This window comes from Hippoglossus hippoglossus, chromosome 10, assembly GCF_009819705.1.
Source record: "Hippoglossus hippoglossus isolate fHipHip1 chromosome 10, fHipHip1.pri, whole genome shotgun sequence".
Taxonomy (NCBI): Eukaryota; Metazoa; Chordata; class Actinopteri; order Pleuronectiformes; family Pleuronectidae; genus Hippoglossus; species Hippoglossus hippoglossus.
The window spans coordinates 22363040-22383395 of record NC_047160.1 but is presented as its reverse complement, the minus strand read 5'-3'; the positions used below and the strand labels follow the sequence as shown (position 1 = coordinate 22383395).

The 20356-nt window shown below is 41.0% G+C and overlaps 1 protein-coding gene across 1 annotated transcript; it reads left to right on the top strand.

Moving 5' to 3' along the window:
• The first annotated feature begins 1312 nt into the window (after positions 1–1312).
• Positions 1313–19808, top strand: gpm6aa (glycoprotein M6Aa). Its single transcript, XM_034598507.1, has 7 exons — positions 1313–1775; positions 13367–13559; positions 13876–14032; positions 15304–15457; positions 16136–16212; positions 16601–16666; positions 17708–19808. The coding sequence occupies exons 1-7, from the start codon at positions 1739–1741 to the stop codon at positions 17858–17860; spliced, it is 837 nt and encodes a 278-aa protein (XP_034454398.1). The 5' UTR covers positions 1313–1738; the 3' UTR covers positions 17861–19808.
• Positions 19809–20356: the final 548 nt, after the last annotated feature.

Here is a 20356-nt window from a genome sequence, read left to right as displayed (position 1 = left end):
CCATTTCCCATATAGTTGACAAGCTTACAATCCCCCCAGAAAGCCCCAGAAACTTTCCATAGAGAAATGGAATATGTCTGCTTGTTTGTTTTGTTTGTCACGATTTCGTACTTATGACCAAAAATCCTCGATGAACAGTTTTCAACCCGATGTTACTGACTTCCTGTCCTGACACACTGCTATCAGACTTTTGAAGAACAATTTTGAAGTCAGAAAAACAGATTTGCAGCAAATACTAAATGTCTCTCTTGCTAAGACTACGAAGAAACTTGTTTCTAATAAACTTCCGACTTCACCACAGTAGTAAATGAAAACTTTGGACAAACGGCTGAATACTAATACAAATTAGAAGGCCCGAGTTGTTTTGTCACGACGTTATGAATCTGACAGTGTGTCTCTATGATGTGCGGAGTCCCCCAGGGATCAGTTCTCAGACCTCTTGTTATTGTTTAGACCAGATAAATGATTGGAGGAGCCAAAACAATCTTTAACTAGAGAAGGATAAAACAGTGATTGTTTTTAGTTTTAACCACAATATTTAGTATCAGTAAATGACTAAGTTATCTTGCTCTAAAAGCCAAAGACAGTCAGAGGTAAGAATTCTTGGTGTTCTAACAGATTCTGAATTATATCAAAGTAATCACTGAAATGATAAACTAATTATAAAACTAGGAAAATATGCCCAGAGTCAAAGGTTTGGTGTCCAAAAGTAGTTTTGACTATTCTTTTTGTAATGGTCTCTTAACTTAGCTACCCAAAAAGACAATTAAACGTGATCTTCACTATGGAATTTAACACATAATGGTTCTTGTGCAGTAGAAACATATAAAAAAATTAAAAAATTAAAAAGGAGGAACTCATTGGCTGTTAAAAGTTTCTCGAGACCAGGGGCTATAAAACCTCAACTCACTGAAAACCACATTACCCCTTCATATATTAAGTTCTTAAATTCACCAAAACACACACGTACTGTGATAAGAATCCAATGACACCTCCTTGCTGATCATATAATTGAATCTGTATGACTAATAAGATTAGGAGAATCCCATTTTGAAATCAGATGCCCCCCCCCTCCCTTATTTAAGGAAAGGTTCAGTTAATGCAGCATAGCCGCTGTCGGTGGGTTGGGGGGATTTGCCAGGCTTAACCATTCAAACTGAAAGTCAGGGGTGTTTAGGGTGTGTTGGGTGAGGAAGAGTAAAATGAGTTTGTGAACACCCCCAACTTAACATGACGTAGTCTGAGGCTCCAGGTTCACTCAGTTTATAATCCTCTGCTGCTGTCGTTGTTTTATTTCCACATTTATCCACACACCTGCCTTTTTCAGCTGCATACCCCTCCGTCGCACATGCGCTTTCCTGCCACATAGAGACCACCCTCTGTTCCATCCAGCCCCCCTACTCCCCTCCGCCTCCTCCTCCTCCTCCTCCTCCTCCTCCTCCTCCTGGTCCAGGGACTAAGGGGGTTTTCAGCACTTGCCACAGCAGCTTTGCAATGGACAGCACCACAAAGACTCAGTGATTCCCTCGCATCACCCGGACGCTTGACGGAAACCACAGCTGACAGGCAATCTCGGCGCTCTGTAGGGACATCTAGAGAGATAGTGGGAAAGTGAGATCCAGAGAAAGGCGGCAGAGGTGCTGTGTGGACTACCCCTTAAAAACAAATAAGGGTTTCGAGCCTTAAAAGCAGCATTTTTATCACACATCCCTCGTTGCTCTAAAACAGCATCAGCACAATGGAAGAGGACATGGATGAGGGGCAGACCCAGAAAGGTAAGAAAGTATTCAGCTCACGTTTGGGTGGATTCCCTTTAATAAATCTGACATGGGTGTTTTTGTTAGTGCTGCCTCCCTCCGCAGGGACAAATGCACAAATGTGTGCCTCTCCCTTTCTGAATCGGAGAGCAGCTGTTTGGGGGTAATTCCTTTGTCCATTGAGATTCAGCCACTCCACTAAGGAGTGCGTGTCTGTATGTGGTGTTTGGGTAGTCTGAGGGGTGTGAACTGCTTCAGAGGAGAGGGCTGGGGCTGTCTTTGTTTGTGCGATAAGGTTTTCATGCCTGTCACGGGGACATGAAGAGTGAAGAACCAAACCAAGCTTCTTCACTCGCGAATCCATCGGCTGCCAGGTTCTGTCCTTTGTGTCCAGAGGCACAAACACCCGGCCGGTTTTGCGGCATTCATGTTGATGCTGGAGCAGGGGTTTCTCTGCGTTCATTTCAGAGGGGCAGTGTTTGCTTTGTTCAAAGTGGAATTGCTATTTATACTTCACCCACACACCCCCCCAGCCAGCACCATCACCTTTTCTCTGCATGAATGATTCAGTGCACTGCTGGGACTCACACAAGCGAGTGTGCTGTTGATGTGTTTGTGTTTACCAGCGGACTGCAGCATTTTCAATAGGCTTGTTATTTTGAAAGCCATCCCCAAAATAGCACACGAACACGACCAGGATAATGCTGTCATGTAGAAAACACTTGCATCTTTTCAGATTTACTTCATGTGTCAGGCATGGCTTCGTATGTTTGTGTTGTGTTTCTGCCCCCCCCCCCCCCCCCCCCTCCTCTCCTCCTCCCTCCTCCTCCCATCTCTCCTCCCTGCAGCCCAGCACTCCTCTCAGGCACATACATGAGCTGAAACAGTTGCCATGGCACTGGCCAAGTGTAGTCATTATCTATTCTTTCTTCGCCCACTCCTGCTGATGACATTTCAATAACACAGGAATAGTTCGCAGAGATCTTTGAGTGTGGGAAGCAAAGAGACAGAAGGAGATACAGAGTCAGAGATGAAGTGAAAGTGAACGGATGAGGGATTCGTGAGGTGCAACATAAAAGCATGATCATCTATAGAAAGAGAATCATGGTTGAGTGTATGTTAGTAATTCAGAGATATTATTTTATTCCTTTGCTCATGAAAGGGATTGATATAAATGCTATAAGATTATTTATGAGGGAGCTGTTCACACCACAATTCATACTGAGCCACTGAAAACAGATTTTGAGCCAATACCTCCTGGCCGCCATTACTAGGTGTGCACTCTCACGATCCTATTCAGAAAGCAAAAGCTGTCATCCTTGGCCACTAACGCAAATGCTCACCCAACTGGAAGATGCAGCCATGCAAGCTGTGCATATGTGTCCATTTACATGGGTGAAGTGTGGGTTTGTAAAGACTCTGTTATTACATTAGCAGTATGTATGTGTGCACATATACTGAAATCTATGTGAGACTAAATCTGGCATTTTTTGGCATTTTCCTCTGGAAATCTAAAAAGATTGCTAACGTGCAAACAGAAGGCTTTACATTGATTTTAGTTTTTTTACACAATCAGAGTAGAGAAGAAACGTAATTTCCCTATTTATTTTTTATTTATTTATATTTTAGCGATGACGTAATTGTGTTGCTGTATGATTAGAAAGGAAGGATGTGGAGCTTGATAAAATATCCAGCTGGGAAAATAAGTCCAGGGTAAAATGTAAGATGCATTTATGGAAAAATAAACAAACATTTACAGTTTTTGGCCAAATATAATGTATTTATGGCTGCAATTTCCAATGTAATACACTGTTAATGTCCCTATACAGTTTGTTTGATTAAAAAAAAAATATATAGGAAATGCCCAACCTGTTACCAGCTAACGTTCAATCTGGTCCCTGACAGACAGATGCACCCTATCTCAGCCCTATGGTTACCATGGTGACACGGCCCCATGAGTCACTGGCCACATGTGAAGAAAAATTTAATAAAACTGTGTATTCTACTATGGAATAAAATTTGGTCCAGGTAAAGACTAAGGCCTAGATGGAAGATTAGATCAAATGAGTTGACTTCAAACAAGTTATGATATCACGGTTATTTGGCAGTTACTTAAACAATACTATAAATTAACACCGTTTATATGAAAACTCATACCCATAAAAACTACTTTGGGGAAAAAGGTTTCTCTCCAAACCTTTGAAGGTTGTGTAAGTTTTCCCTGTCAGTGAAAACCCGGTGCTATTAGTATATTTAAAGTCACATTCCCATCTATCCCCAGGCCTTAGACAAATCATGATAGATAATTTCAGGAGATTTTTCTGATTGATGAAGTGACACAATGTAAGATAAATGTGTTAGAACAAGATAGCAGAGCTCACTTTTATGAAATGATTGACTTGAGAACTGACAGCTCGGCATTATATAAGATAACAGGTTGATGTGATCGTTCTGATGAGGCCTGATGAACATTAAAGATGTCCTGTCACGTTTCTCTGTGTAAAAGTAAGTAAGAATCATTGTTCATACTTGAGTTATAAGTATTATTATAAGTTATAAGATGCAACTAGCAAGTGGTACCCCAGGATCATATTTGGTATTAAATGACTTTAAGAAAAATAGCAAAGACCAACAATGATTTCCGTTGCTGTTGCTCTCTCCCAGAATAAACCTCAGTGCATCAAAGGTCAAGACAGAGGTTCAGTTAACACAAGGATACGCTGAATAATCTGGCAAACATTGCTCAGAGCAGAAGTTCTCAAACACAAGCACTACAACAATATCTCTGTGCGGCCATAACACTTTTAAAAGCTTATGAATGTCAAGCCACATTTTCCTATGGATGAGGCAGCTCTGTTTTAAAGGGGCTTTAATGTCAACGGGGTCCTACCTTTGCTATGTATATGACATTCTTAAAGGACAATGATTCTACTGATTAAACATCATCATCATCATCATAGCGAATGGCAAATTGCGAACAAATAGGTACTTCAACCTGAGACGAGGTGTCGGTGTCAACGAGTGCACACACAGCATGCTAATGTCCTTCTGTCTTCATTTTTTCAAGGTGCAAATCTCTGATTATGCGTCAGACGTACCAGGTGGGAACTGCTCACTTCAGCTGCTAGCCAAATGTAGCAGTGCACACACCATGTACCGAACAGGGCCAAGAGCAACAGGGAGCAAACCAACACCCTTTGGTTGACAAAGCAGTTTTCCACTCGTGTGAACTCAGGGTTGAAATGATTGGAGTTTTGCAAATGAGCACAAGTGCATGAGAAAATGAGGTAGAATATTCTGGAGATTTGTTCTGTTCTAGCACTGAATGAAAAATCTGAAGAAAGAGCCCAACTGTTCACCTTTCCCGTGCCAAGAATCTACTCTGCAAGGCACCACTTCCCTTCTGTTGGATCAGGCTACTAGCTTGGGATGATATTAAATGTTGAGAATGTCATTTATATTTCTTGTTCATTTTCATAAAACACAACAGCATGAGATTTTGTCAAATGAGAGAATCAACAATGAACTTAATGCTTTTGAATTTACATCTCCGGCAATAAATGTGAAATTTGCAGGCTTGGTGAATTAGGAATAAGCCACTTTGAATATATGACGCCGTTGGGCCAGTACACAGTACATGACCATCACTGACAAACCTGTAATGGCACTCATAGTCCCAGTCCCTTTAGGAAACCACATGTAAATTCACTAGATCTGGATTTTTGTTTGGGTTTTGCACCAAATTGCACAGACTCCTAAATATCAGTCCCAGATTTTTTTCATCAAGATCCCTTAAATTAACAAACATGTCCTGGCCCTGTCCCCTGATCCAGATCCACACCAAGATGTAATGCGTTATTTCTTGACCCACACAACATCCTTTCACCAAGTTTTCATGGAACTCCATCCAGGAGTGTTTGTGTTATAGTAAAAAACATGAAAAAACAAACAGATGTTATTTGGTCAAGTGGAAATGGACAAGCTATGTGATACATACTCAAATTTGCAAAAAGCATTTAATTTTAGGGCTTAATATTGTGTTTGTGAAAGTGTTCTTTCATTTCTACTTAGTAGCAGCTTCAGTTTTCCTGCCATTCACTCTGCAACGATAATGTTGCCTTTAAGAGCTTCTTATCCTAATTAATTAAACTGGTAAACACATCAATGGAGAGTTTGTGTCCCATGACGGCCTCTAAATATCAACGGCGATTTCCTCCCCCCTCTTTCTCTCGCTCTCTCCCTCATTGTTCTGAATCCTAATTTTTCCCGAGCAAAGCAGAAGTTTGGGGAGTTCCACCAATTGTTCTTTGTTGGAGAACTGGAGGGTTTTCTGATTGTTCTCACAGGAATGACTCACTGCTACAGGTTTTTAGATCCAGGATAACAGGTGTTTAATTTATCAAGATGAGATTTTAAGATTGTAATATGATAGTACTCCCATAGTTGCTTTTAATTGTTTAAATTTAAAAGTAAAAATACAATTTAGACACATAAATGGGCATTTTATAGTGTTTTTCCTATATTTTATGGTAATTTCAAAGACAGACTTTCACAGATAAAATCAAACTTAAATGTCATTCTTTTCAAAGGGGAGCGTGTGGAAACGGTTTGTGAACTGAACGCAATTGCGCAGATTCAATCAGAAACCGAAGACAGGTTATTATAAAGATTTATAGTTTAGTATCTGTGACTTCAATCCCCAAACCTCTTGGTGTTGGCTTCTTACAAAGTCAAGTGTACGACTTCAGAATAAAAGAACAGCCCTGCTCTCCCCTCCTGAGTTTTTGACATTTGCCCTTAAGTTCCTGTGAAGTGAATTTGACGCAGACAAAAGACTCGTCTCTGCTCAGCAGTCACGCAGTCGTGTTCAGCCTCCTCCATCTCTCAGCGAAAAAAAAAGAAAGAAATGAAGAGAGGAAATCAGCGGCTGAGCTTTTGGACCTGGCCTGTAACGTCCTTTTTGCCCAGAGGGGTTATCTGTGTATAGTGTGTCTCATTCACTATTGTCCCACTGAATTTGTTGACATACAGTAAGTGGGTCACGGCTCTGATGTACCCGGCCTATTCGCAGATTTTGTGCTGCGGTTGGCATGGCAACCATACTGGTTGATTAAACATGCGCAGAGGAGATGGGGGGTGTGAGGGAGCGGGAGAAAAAAAAAAAAAACCTGCCTGCTTCAGGGGAAAGGGGGGCTTCGCATTAAATATAGGAAAGCAACGAGACACGTATATGCCCATTACTCTCAGGCTGACACAGACATACCATCCCCCACTGAGATCTACCTCCCTCACTCCCTCCCTCCCTCCCCTCCCTCCCTCCCTCCCTCTCCAGGACCAGGCTCGCTGCCACCCCACCCCCCATGCAAGACTCCTCCACTAACAAGGAACTAACAACATGTAGTTGGATGCTCAAACATTGAGTCTGATTCAACGTCTCGTGGTGTAATTGCAGTCAACGTGCAACAGACATAAAATTTGATTATTATTCCCTTTTATGTCACCTCCTTTATTCAATTTGGTTCATTTCCTCCTCTGGCACTGCATCTTATTAATTTGTCTCTGCACCAAAAGCAAAGCTTAACATTCCTATATGATGGATTTTAATTAAGCAAGTGCCAACAAAAGACATGTATAATCATTACAGGCCAGTATCTGCATTAAAAAGCATTAATTGGAATCAGCCTGATGTTAATTTGTGTAGAACCAGCAATTTATATTCCTATTATATGTATAGAATTACATACTTTATGTATTACATTCATATTTTATGTTTAACTCTGACAAAATGGCAACAAATTAAAAGTGATTAGTGATTTTTAAGACATATTTCTTATTACATGAAGATAGATCATATAGTGAAAAATGGATTACCGATTTTTATTCTCTAGCACTGTAGCCCATCAGTATTAGGATCAGTAGTACTCCTTTATTTTAAAGAAATATTGGAAATATAAACAATAGCAATCAAACAATCTTTACCCAGGAGCAGAAATAACTCTTAGAAAAGGTAATAATAGAATTAATATTGTGATAATTATTGATATAGACTTATCTTGACATAATATTTGTTCATAACACACATCTCCGAATGCTACCATTCCAGTCCATTCCAACACCTTTTCTCTGCCCTCATGTCAACAGCCCAACATTTACTAAACAATCCTCATCTTTTCGTCTCTGCGTCTGTCGGCATCTCAAATGCCAACACAGAAAATATGGAGGGGATTCTACGAGTGTGTGCATCTAAACGGATGCTAGATGCACCGCTTTGAGTCACTGTTTGTTTTAGGTTCAAGAGGGGAATTTACTGGCACTGATACAGTTCACACCACAGCTGCCGATGCTAATTGGAACAATTAAGGCTCTGTCTGCATGTGGTGAAAATAATGAGGGAGCCTCTTCCTCAGAACATCAAATATTACTCAAACGGACATATGCCAATAAACTCGTCCTGCAATATTAAGGCTCTATTTGTTAAATATCACTTTTTAAACTAACCATTATGGTAATTGACACATTCTGAAGATCAGCATGTTTGGTGGTTCTTGAAACTTCTAAATATATTGGCTGCCAAATGGCAACCCAACGAGTACTGGTATTTTGAAACCAGAAGTATTAAGAAGAGTGGGGGTGGGGGGGGGGTCGGAGTAGAGTCGGAGTCTGTCTCTATTTTTATATATATACAGTTTATGAAAAGTCTCTTACTTTTTAAACAGAATCCATTGGCTTGAAAAAGTGAGCTAATAAGAATATTGACTGCTTAAACTGTCATGTTATGTTACATGGATCTGCTGTGGGTCCGTCACAGTGAGACTAATAAACTTCAGGCGAGGTCAAAGAACTGTAAATATAACAATATCCATCTCATTAGTACCTTAACAAGGGCAGATAATCTTTGGTTAATTAATTCCAATTGTCTACCGCATGTTGGAGGCAAGTTTCCTTTGAAGGACGTCATTTACCTCTAAGGTTAATTCAAGGATAACCTCATGTGAATGTTGACTGGGTCAGTGAGAGTGTGAGCATGTGTGTGTTTAGTGTGTGTGTGTGCGTCCCTTTTGCCTGTCGGATATGACACTGACAGATGGAGGAGAAGTGGGAGGCAGGAGGGGCCTTGGGAGGGGGGTCATCCTTTCTCTTTGTATTAGGGAGACGCCTTCTGTTGATTGGACCGCAGTGTTTGGGGTCATGTCGGCTTCACTTTTTTCACCCTAAACAGAGATGTTTTTGTGCGGAGGATAGAATATTTAAAACCCCACACATACATATCAACTAAAATCCTGTCTTTGTTCAAATTTCATTATGACTAATCCATGTGTTGCCAGATTTTACATTATGATACATGTGAAAGTGGGAAGAATATCCTCAGATCTTCTTTCCTTGTGGGAGACTCACAAAGAAGACTTAAAAAAAATGAGTTCATTTTTAATTTGAAAGCTTTTTTGCTCATGAATCTTTGGGTATAACCCTTTAATCTATAATAATCTAAAGAAATGAAGCAATGTCAGTGAGAAATTTGTCTATTTCGCCATCAAAACTATTTTCCTGTCATAGACCTGATGAAGTAAAATACATACAGTGCACGAGGGTCCACATCTTTGCCGCCATCAAATCAGATTAGCCAAAGTCAATTAGGCCAAATTCCCAACTCGACTGACATGTCAGTGGGGGCTTCGGAAGACGAGTAGTAACTACATCTGCGGGCGTCATCAATTCAAATACTTGGAGGAGCTCCTCGTCAAGCTGAAGATCCTTTTATTACATCGCAGGTGATGTTGGGCTAAAGCAGAGAGCATGAATAATGAATGTGAGAGGCTTGCGCTCTGCTTCTCTGTGCCTCCTCTAAATTATGGATCAAGCATCCAGTCGCTCTCTCTCGAGTCTGTTCACGCCGCCGTTTTCGCCATTTCTCACCAGTTCGATTCGGCAGTCACTTAAGATCAATGAGGAGTCATGGGGAGGGAATGAGAGGATGTGGCGGTATGGGAGGAGGTTTTGTTTAACGCAGCAGCGGCGGCGACAAGACTTGATAAGAGAACTACGAAAACAAATCACATCTAATTAAAAGCTGTAAAGCTGTAATGGCACGGCCTATTTATTTTTTATTGTGCTCATAAAAATATGAAGACTTAAAAAACAGACAAAGAACAGCTGAATACAGAAATCAAATGTCGTCTCATTTCATTTTATATCAGACTCACTATTAAACAGTCACGTTAACCTGCCTCTAATTTTGCCCTTTTCTTACACACCTCTCTTTACCGAGTCTGAGGAGTTTCTCCTCCACAGAATTAAGAGCACACAATCAATTAAACATCACTCTTGTTAAAACAACTCCCCAATTCTCCCATCCTACCCTGTATCTTCATCTTCAACTGTTTCCATGGAAACGCTCCCTCCTTCAGTCAAGTCACGTGCAATTTTATGTTGTTGTCGCTCAGCTCTGTTAATTAGAGTTGTAATAAGCAGCAGTGACTCCAGGTTCCTTATATGACCGGTGGTGCTACACACCAGGGGGGGAAGTAAAAATACGATTTTAAAAAGGACTTGCCGAGATGCTGGCTTCAGCCGGTTGAATCTGCGTGCAGAAATGTAAATAATGCAGAGGTAGTAAACCTTGATTGAGGCCACGACATAAATCATTTATGTTCCTGCTCATCCCTCTTCATGTAGAGCACGAGCTCCAAACATCCACAGCACCAAATTTAACCAGGATGTCCCTGAGGTGGATATAAAAAGAGAAAAACAACATGATTTTTTTTTTGGGAGTGAGTTGGCTCGCGGTGTGAGTTTATAATTTGCCTCCACGAAAACATCTCTATTAAGGTCTTTCAAAAGTCTGACTGGAGCAAAAACAGGAAATTAACAAAGAAACCCAGAGTAAAAAAGTGTTGCTTTAGGATCTTCACCCAAATAGTTTAGATTCAACGACAAGCAAAAGAACAAAGCTACATGCATATCAATGCTCTCATCCACTGGGTGAGTATTTCAGAAGATTGGACAGTCAGTTCTTACTGTGGCTTAAACAGGCACACTGACCCAGAGCGAGAGGGATAACTGTGACTGGCTTCTCTGTCACTCTCATCTCTTCAGTGAACACCCTTGCATCAATAAATCCTGTCACTGCCTGCTTCCTGAGACGATAAGGTAACTCAGGATAATGAGTCTGAGGGAGGAAGCGCTGACAGGATCACTTTCTGTCTTAGCGGCCTTTCGAACTGAAAAACTGGCCTGTGTTAAAACAGTCGGTAATTTTATCTTTTCTCGTGACGAGCAAGAAAGTATGTCGTCTATTTGCATATATCTAACCAGTCAATGAAATGAATCATGGTACCACTTGCTAAGGTTCCACTGGTTTGGATTATCCTGCATTTTGTTTCCAGAGTCCTCTGTGTTGGCAGAACTAAACCAAATCACAAATTTTCTGGTTTTGGTTCTTAAAACCACAAATGTATCTCCTCATGGATATCACAACTTCAACTAGAACACTCTACCAACAACTAATGACTGTGCAGAGAAGTCAAAGGAGGGAAAATGGGAACTTTCACAGAGAGAACTTTCCCCTTTTAATGTACGACAGACAAAAACACTATTCCTATTCTCATCCGTGAGGTGGCATCAGTTTCACTGGCGGATATTAGGAGTCCTATGTGCAGGTTGTCGGAGTAACATGAATGAAGGTGTGAATTGGTGTGAAAAACTGCTGTGGGTGTCAGGTGGCACCGAAACTACCCGATAGTCTAAAAGGCACCAAAAGGCTAAAGTGTTCCCTGAATTTGATGTCTCTTCCCAGGTGATGTCCAACTCCTGGGAGCACGAGCTGGTGCGAATGTTGGAGAAACACCAGGGCAGTGATGACATAGACATTTTGTATACAGCCGGCAGATGGTGTAAACTGTTCAGAGAGGGATTCTCCATATTTGTCATATCGTGACGCGCTATTCTCTGAGTTCTCTGGAAGAAGGGGGAGCCACAGAAAACCTTCCTATGCAGACATGTATGTCCTCTTTTAACCATTTGTTCATAAACTGGACATTTTTCGAACTCTACACAATTGATCTGAGAAAACAACCTCAAACAGACGCTAAAAATGTGACCAGCACATAACCAGAATTTAGGGAAACAGTGTATATTCCCAGCAAACCTTTCATGGACAAAATAAATTGAGAATTAAAGGCAGAGCAGATATTCTACAGTCTGGCACTGGATTACATCACCGAGGATGCAGATAATCTAGTGAAGTCTAGGCTGGGCTTTGGAGCTGCAGCGAGCATCGGAGTGCTCTGCACAGAACAGCTACTTGGTATTCCACTCAGGTTTAGATCAGAGTCACCAGCAAAGAGCTGAGGAGGAGGAGGAGGAGGAGGAGGAGGAGGAGGAGAGGGGATGTTTGCTCTGACTCCTGCTTTGTAACACAGGCAAATACAACGAGATAACCACAAAAGAGATGGTGCCGAAATCTGCCTTGAAGAACAATCCTGAAATCTTTCATCGTCTCTATAACTGACGACTGAAACTGTCTGTGCCGCCATCGAGCCTCTGAATGCAGATGAATTTAATCATGGGCCATGATTGTGATGTAACCGATCGAGGGGAGTTTTCTGTTTTATGAACGCAACATTACATGTTGCACATTTCACACGCGTGTATTGATTCAGACAGTTTTGCACATATTTAGGTTGTAGGCAACCATCAACTGCGGATGAGGAGTCACAAATTGATTTAGAATGGGCTTGGCTTCGTGAAAAATGGGACTGTGTGGTTAATATATCGCAATGCGCTTCAAGACCCCATAAAGTCTGGTTATGTTCTGTGCTTCCACGGGAAATAAATTCCACTTCTGTTTCTGCTACGCTGAGAAATGACTGAGTGCCTGTGCCCCAAACACACACACACACACTCACAGACACACACACTCACACACTCACAGATATAAGATGGAGACTCATAAATCTAAAAGATTCACACAGACACAGTTGCGTGCGCGAGTATTTACAGTCTCAGCTTCTCTGTGAGCAATCTATGTGACAGGAGATTGAAGTTAGAACTGAGCAGTGATTAGTCACCTTAAGGGGCCCCAGGGGGAAAAGAAGCAGGGGCCAAAGAAGAATAGGGCTAAAGGTCAGGATTACTATGTAGAGCTCAGCCGGACCTTTTTTAGAGCTGAATAAAATGTCAGCATCCTCTGTAGGGCTGAACCACTGACACAACAAATATAGTGTGTGGTCCGATAGAGTATAAGGGCAAAATGTGACTCTAGACAATGGCAGAGATAAAACAGAAGAGGCCATTAAATATCTCGTTCTCTTTGGTGGCTCTAAATACTACGAGTTCTGCTGCTCGTACATCAGGGGGAAGATGTACTGTACTGAGGTCACGCCACTTTAAGAAGTTGTGGTATTTTGCTCCACTGTGCACGCATGCATGCATGGCTGCCACCCAACCGTGGTCTGATTGTTGGAGATTCTCAAAAAAGTAAATGGCTCTACAGCGTGAAACATGCAAATGCATTCGCCCGTCGGCAAAGTTTTGTTGAATTATTCACAACTGAAATTTCCTTTTCTGTCTTTGTTGACTAACAGTTGCATATTTGTTGTGTGTGTGTTTAGGATGCCTTGAATGCTGCATCAAATGCCTGGGTGGGATTCCGTACCCATCCCTCATAGCCACCATCTTGCTGTATGCCGGCGTGGCTCTGTTCTGCGGCTGCGGACATGAGGCCCTTTCCGGCACCGTCACCATCCTGCAGAACTACTTTGAGGTGATGCGGAGCCCTGTGGACGCACTGGATGTGTTCACCATGTGAGTGGTAAAAGTGACGTTGAGTGTTGGTTAGATTGTGAAGAAAACACTACGACCCTTAGGAAATTGGTTATTTGCCCACAAATGGAAAACCATACGTGCATGACATACTATCTTTGCACCACACTGCACCAGATCTCCACATTATGTTTTTACCTTTGAAACAATAGATTATTTGTGTTGTCTACGTTACTAAGGACATGGTCCCACATAAGTAAATTTAAAGCGAATATTGCGAGTTTTTTCGTAGCCGTTTCTGAATGTGTAATATGGTTTAGTTGTGCAAATTTCCATTGGTTCTCTATTCATTCTCCAGGATTGACATCATAAAGTACGTGATCTACGGCATCGCCTCAGCTTTCTTCGTCTATGGCATCCTGCTGATGGTGGAGGGCTTCTTCACCAGTGGAGCCATCAAAGACCTGTATGGAGACTTCAAGATCACCACCTGTGGACGCTGTGTCAGCGCTTGGGTATGACTAACATTTTAGTGCTTGTGAAATTTAGCTTAGCTTAGATTTTTGGTTGTGTCTATGAGAAAATGACTTCTCACTTGATCTATAACGTCAGTAAACATTTTTCTGAAGAGTTTATGGTCTCAGTCTTTAATTTCAAGCGTTTTTGAAAACAGCATGATGTTAATTTTGCATATTATGGTCCAATTCAAAGTAAAAAGAATGATAAAGTATGGTAAGCATTGGGGCGTGGATACAGTACGATTGACAGCTAGTACCATCCAATGGGTGCAGGTCGTAGGTGTAGGTGGGCTGCCACTTAGATTTATATACATGATTTCCCATTTTCTCTTTTGTTTTTAGATGTATTCATCTATGTATCTACTCAGTGTCCGACCCTATGACGGTATTGAAGTAGACTGTGTAGCCTTCTGCTGCCGGAATCACATGGAAATCTAAATGTCAGGTAGTTTCCCGGGGGAGTTTCCCTTGAAAAAGGTTGAGAACGTGAAGGTTTCTGTAGGTCACAAATTTTTGCAGTCACAGTGACAAACACCATGCGGGTCATTGGTTTTTCACCCATCTCTGTTGCAGTTATTCTGAAAAGGGTTAAACAGGGTCACATTCAATGTTCCTCCAATGTTAAGGTTTTACTCATTTAGTTTACATGGGATCTAAGCAAGCGTGGCAGTCAAACCAATGGCAATGGTTTTGTCCTGAAAACAAGTGTTGATTTGCACATGTGCATAAATTCTAATAACAAGTGCGCTAAATTTGTTTTATTAAAAACATCAGTCAAAATAATTTAATATTATACTGCTGACAACAGTAAAGAAATTAGGAGCCCTCTCATCTGGAGCACATCACAGAGCTGGGAGCTGTCCTAACAGGATTATGGCTGGAATATAATTGCTCAGCCAATCTGAGGCTCCACATGGAGGCAAAGGATGTAAGCCATGCTATAGTATTTGTGATGGATGAGTTCATTAAGTTAGTGTGGGTTAATCCTGTGCCCATGGAAATATCCACACCAACATGAGACTATAGCTGGCTGAAATGGCGAAGTGTGCCATGGAGCAGAGTAGGAGCACCTTGTAACATATAGAAATATCACAGATTAACGCCAATCAAATTTTCAAATCTCAAGACCTGGAACCAAACCCATAATGTAGTGGAAGAAGTAAAAGTGCTCTAATCCTCAATCATTTAATCGTACACAGATTAAATTAGGAGTCTTGATTTACACGGTGTCTAGTTGTGATCCTTTTTTTCCTCTGTTGCCCTTTCAGTTCATCATGCTGACATACATCTTCATGCTGGCTTGGCTCGGAGTCACTGCTTTCACCTCCCTGCCGGTCTTTATATACTTCAACATCTGGAACATCTGCCAAAACGCTACCGTGCTGGAAGGGGCCACACTCTGCCTGGACCCACGCCAGTATGGTAAGAATGGATCTCCATCTCTTCCCTCCTACAACCGTTCAGATCTCAGTTTGCTCTGATCTCTGTGGCAACGTTGCACTGCCTCAACTGCTGCTTTTATTTCAACGTCTTGGAGAATATAAAATTCATGGCCCTTTGTGTTTCTACGAATAAATATCTGTATACTGTGGCTAAATAATGCATATATCCAACACAGGGATTTAATACACCAAGATACATTTCACACTTAATTAGATTTATTTTATGTTACCGAACAAGCAACTTTAATAAATAACCCCCTTTCAAAATAAAACACAGCAAAGGGTCCAATTTGAGGGTGATGCTCCCTATTTCCTCCTCGTATTATTGTCCTGTAAACTTTAATGGTCCAAAATAAAAATTACATTAAAACTGCTCCATAACAGTCCATCATATCACATGCTTATATGGCTGGCTCGTTATTTTTAATTAGTGCCACCTCTTCCACTCCATTAGCCACCAGCTACCATTAATGCCGCCTCTGTGTCAACAACTATTTGTGCTGCCACCATCACATTAGAGACCTGTGTGTGACTGTATGCACACAGTGTTGTAATGGTCTGTTGGTACATATCAGCCTCTCGACACTTTTTGCACCTGTTCGCTGTCCGATTTTTATTGCGTAGCACTTGTTTCATGATTAATGTGACTTCTTTTCAGGAATCGTGCCAATCGCCGAGGCGAAAACCGTGTGTGCTGGATCGGAGAAATTCTTCAAGATGTGTGAATCCAATGAGGTGAGATAAAAGCAACTTTAAGTAATCGAACAACGTCAATAATCAGTGTATATGAAAAATAATAGTTAGGCACTATCAGCCTTCCAGAGGATCAGAGAGGAGAAATATAAAATTGCTGATATTGCATGCGTTAATTAAATGCACACTTATTTAGTCTGGCATGTACTTTATTATTTTATGGTTTTATTAACTATATGTTATTATTCATCTTGTTCTATTTTTTTTTACTAATGGTGATTATATACATGTTACCTTGTTGTTGTTGTCTTTCTCATTATTGAGTCTGTGTGATCACAGGTAATTTCAATTTTTTTTAACATTTAACAGGTGCCTTTTCATGTAGGTGTTTGGTTGGCAGATATTAATATGTGATTTGTTTTTGCTCCAGCTCGACATGACGTTCCACTTGTTCATCTGTGCCCTCGCTGGAGCAGGAGCTGCTGTCATTGCTATGGTGAGACACCTATAAAAGTCACACCTCCCTCTCGAGGGATACGACTAAATATCTCTTAAATCAAGCAGAGCGTTTGCACCAACGAGTGAAGCGTCTCACATTCTTCATAAAGCACTGATTTCCCCTCATTGTTAGCAGATCATTTCCGCAGCGGTAGGAGGGAACTGTTTTTTAATAAAAGAGGGGGGTAACTGAGGGGAGATGCTGTAGCTGGGAAAATAGCTGTGTTTTGTTGTGGCTGCTTCCTACTTGGCCTGCGTCGTGCTCGCCTGTGAGAGAATAGCTGCAGATAGGATGGAAGGCATTTTGGCGCAGTGGAAAAGACAGGGTTTGTCTCCCTCCCTCTTTCGGAGGCGCCAGACATGTCAATGTGTTGTCATGGAAACAGGGAGAAGAAAGGCTCAGAAATTGTTGCAAACATCGCTCGGTAATTTGCGAGTAGCCATTTTCTGAGAAAACAGAGAGTGTTTCAGGTATGATGGTGCAAATTATAGCAGGACAATGGTAACTCGTGTTTGTTTTCCCGGCAAATGGTGGAGACAAATCATCACAACAGATAATCTGTCAGCTTTGATGTCGGCAAACTCAAGCAGTGCTAAAAAAATATTTTTTAAAAATGCACCAAACAAATAAGCTTACCAAGAAAAACAAATACAATAATATTTGTATTTGTCGCGATAGAATCGTTATAATAATGATCTGTCTGACTGCAGACATCAGACAGCTCCTCACAAAGAGAAGCTGTGTTTCAACCTCAGTCATTAAAGCACAATACATTCATTATAGCCTTAGCTGCCATGGTAACAAGCCCAAGACCACATTTAGCATTATGCTGCCACCTGCTGGACCACTGGGAACATAATCTGTAATTTAAATTTTGAAATCTGTTAATTGAATTTCAGAATAATATGCAACTACTGTAGCTTGTTAATTCAAATCCACAAGAGATAATAAAGCTGATTAAGCCGTTACAGCCATTAAACTGTGTTAGCTTCTACCCTGAAAGCAGCAATGTTTCACACTTCCGAACTTCCCCCTCAGATCCACTACTTGATGGTGCTGTCCGCCAACTGGGCCTACGTGAAGGACGCCTGCCGGATGCAGAAGTACGAGGACATCAAGTCGAAGGAGGAGCAGGAGCTTCACGACATCCACTCCACTCGCTCCAAGGAGCGTCTCAACGCCTACACATAAAGAGCAGCGGGAGGCCTGGCCCTGACCCACTCCGACCTCTCTCTCTCTCCCTCCCTCTCTCTCTCTCGCTGTCTCTCCCCTCTTCCTCTCTCTGTCTCTCTCTGTCTCTCTACCATCCCCTCCCGAGGGGGGGCGGATGGCGCCTAGGGCCCTCACCACCGCTGATGTCACTGGTGCGTCATATGACAATGTGGTCTGGGGGGGAAACGTCACTCAAACTCTCCAGTCACAAACAGCATTTCAGATGAAACAAGCCCCTTTACCTCTCTCATGGATGGTGTTACGATTATCGTTATGGCAGTTATACTATTCTTGAATACAAGTTGTTTAGTGCTGATAGTAGTGTTAGTGTAGTTTGTAGAATCAGAAGTAGCAGTAGTATTTCTCCTTTTTTTTTTTTACTTGCGTATTATTGTTTTCTTTTTCTTTTGAGTTTTTATTTGATGCTAAGTGTCATTTTGCTCTCATGCATTATTTATTTTTTGCTGATTTCTGAGGGGGTCAACAGGGGCTTAAAAAGGTTTTCAAGCACATTTCTCATGTCGTGTGTGTGTGTGTGTGTGCGGAGATTTCATCTTCAAAAAACTATGTACTGTAACGGGTGGTTAGTTTTGGAAATATTTTTAAACTCACAATGCAACAATAGGAAGCAGCGTAAGCCTTTGTCATACCAGTATTCCCAGGGATAAAAAACCACTTTCACGTGAAAGTAATTCAATCTGTTTTTTCTATTTGAAGTTACACAGTAGCAAGAAGACACAAATACCAAATCGTTAGATTAAAACAAATATTGCTAGACGTGCCAAGCCTGTTAAACAGGAGACAACAAGTTTGATAGCTATCAAAGATGGAAATTAGTTAATTAAATAGAAATTATGGCTTATTTTATAATAATCCTGCCATTTTAAATGTATTTTAGGACTGTGAATGATTCCATTGTCTTTGAATCACGAGCCACAAAAAGCACATGTAAACATGCTTTCATGACCAATTTTTTAATTTCTTAAAAGTGGAACTTTATAAATATGAAACTCCTGTTTTGGCAGAACTCTGCACTGTAAATACTGATATATCAAAGCATACCTATATGTTAACCGCTGACATTAAGGGACAGTTCGGGTGAGAAGAAGAAGAAGAGGTCACTGTATGTCCACTTTTAGTCTCAACCGGAAAACAAACCCTGACGATGTGAAGTGTTGTTGGTGTGATGGCACTCTCCTTGGTGGAATTATCAGATGTCAGAAAGTGTGTGTCACAGTAATTTTGTTCATGACAGTAACTGTATTGCTTACACATCTCGATGCCATACAACTACAAACTGTCGGTTCATCGGCTGGCAAAGTTTGTTTTGTCAGTATTTCTCAAAAAAAAAAGCTAGTTTCATGCACTTATTTGACCATTTCTGTGCTCTATCTCTAGATGTAAGCGCATTGATGTTCAACTCAAAGTTGGATAACTGTACTGTTAGTAAAGACTGTGAATTTAGATGTTTCTCGTGGCATGGACATGCATTAATATAGTCTTATTGACTCAAAAGTTACTTTACTTCACTTCTTTATTTTGACGATTATGACTGTCTTGCTGGATCAACCCTTTGTTTATATGTGCAGTACTTAACCCCCCCCCCCCCACGCTTACCGCATTATGCTACTGATAATAGAGACTGTAGTCTTTGATTTGTGTCTGTTTAGTTTGTGATGAGCTCTCAACCATGTCTTAAAACTAATACCAACATTGCTTACTCTGTAGTGATCTGAAAAAAAAAACGCTCTCTGCTTTTTCCTTGTATTAGTCTTTTGTACTTTCACTACGAATGCTTCTAGTAGCAGGCTTTAAATTGAATCTGTTTTGTACATTCATGTGCCAACAGCTTGAGGTGGCTTATTTGACCTGTATGATCAAATTTGCTTGCATAAATAAAACTCACTTGTGTACTTGTTAATAAGTACTTGACGTCTCTCGTGTCCTTTTTTTGTTTCGATGTCACTTCCTCCCACTGAAACATGAAACAACATGAAAATGTATGTTTATCAGTAGCTACCTCATACCACTAGATGTCTCCCTTTCCTCTTACTCGTTCAAAATAGAGTTAGCCTGGACTAATAGTAACAGGACCCCTATTATTAAATCCATTATTTAACGTTTACTAACCAATACAGGGTATGAATAATCACTTTCACGCATTTAAGTTAGGAGTTATCGAACAAGTTATATAATAGCTTATTCAAAAGATATATTAAAATGAATAATTTTACATGCAGAAGACTACTATATTATTTTATCAATTTATTTGTCCTGATATATTTAGAAGTAAGACTTGAGATAGAGGACTGTCTGGAGGAAACTGGACGCGATGAAGGTTTTTGATCCATTCTAGTCAACACCGGTTTTATTCCCGAGCTAAACCGACGTGTGCAGAAAATATGAAAGAGGGTTTGGCCCCAAGCCCAAGCCGCTGGTCTACACCCAGTCAGGTAATAAATCACATCCAAGATT

Coding starts and splice junctions, on each gene's coding strand:
- gpm6aa (XM_034598507.1), top strand. CDS start 1,739: ATGGAAGAGGACATGGATGAGGGGCAGACCCAGAAAG. Junction 14,033..15,303: donor GACGCTGTGTCAGCGCTTGG/GTATGACTAACA, acceptor TTGCCCTTTCAG/TTCATCATGCTGACATACAT. Junction 15,458..16,135: donor CCTGGACCCACGCCAGTATG/GTAAGAATGGAT, acceptor ACTTCTTTTCAG/GAATCGTGCCAATCGCCGAG.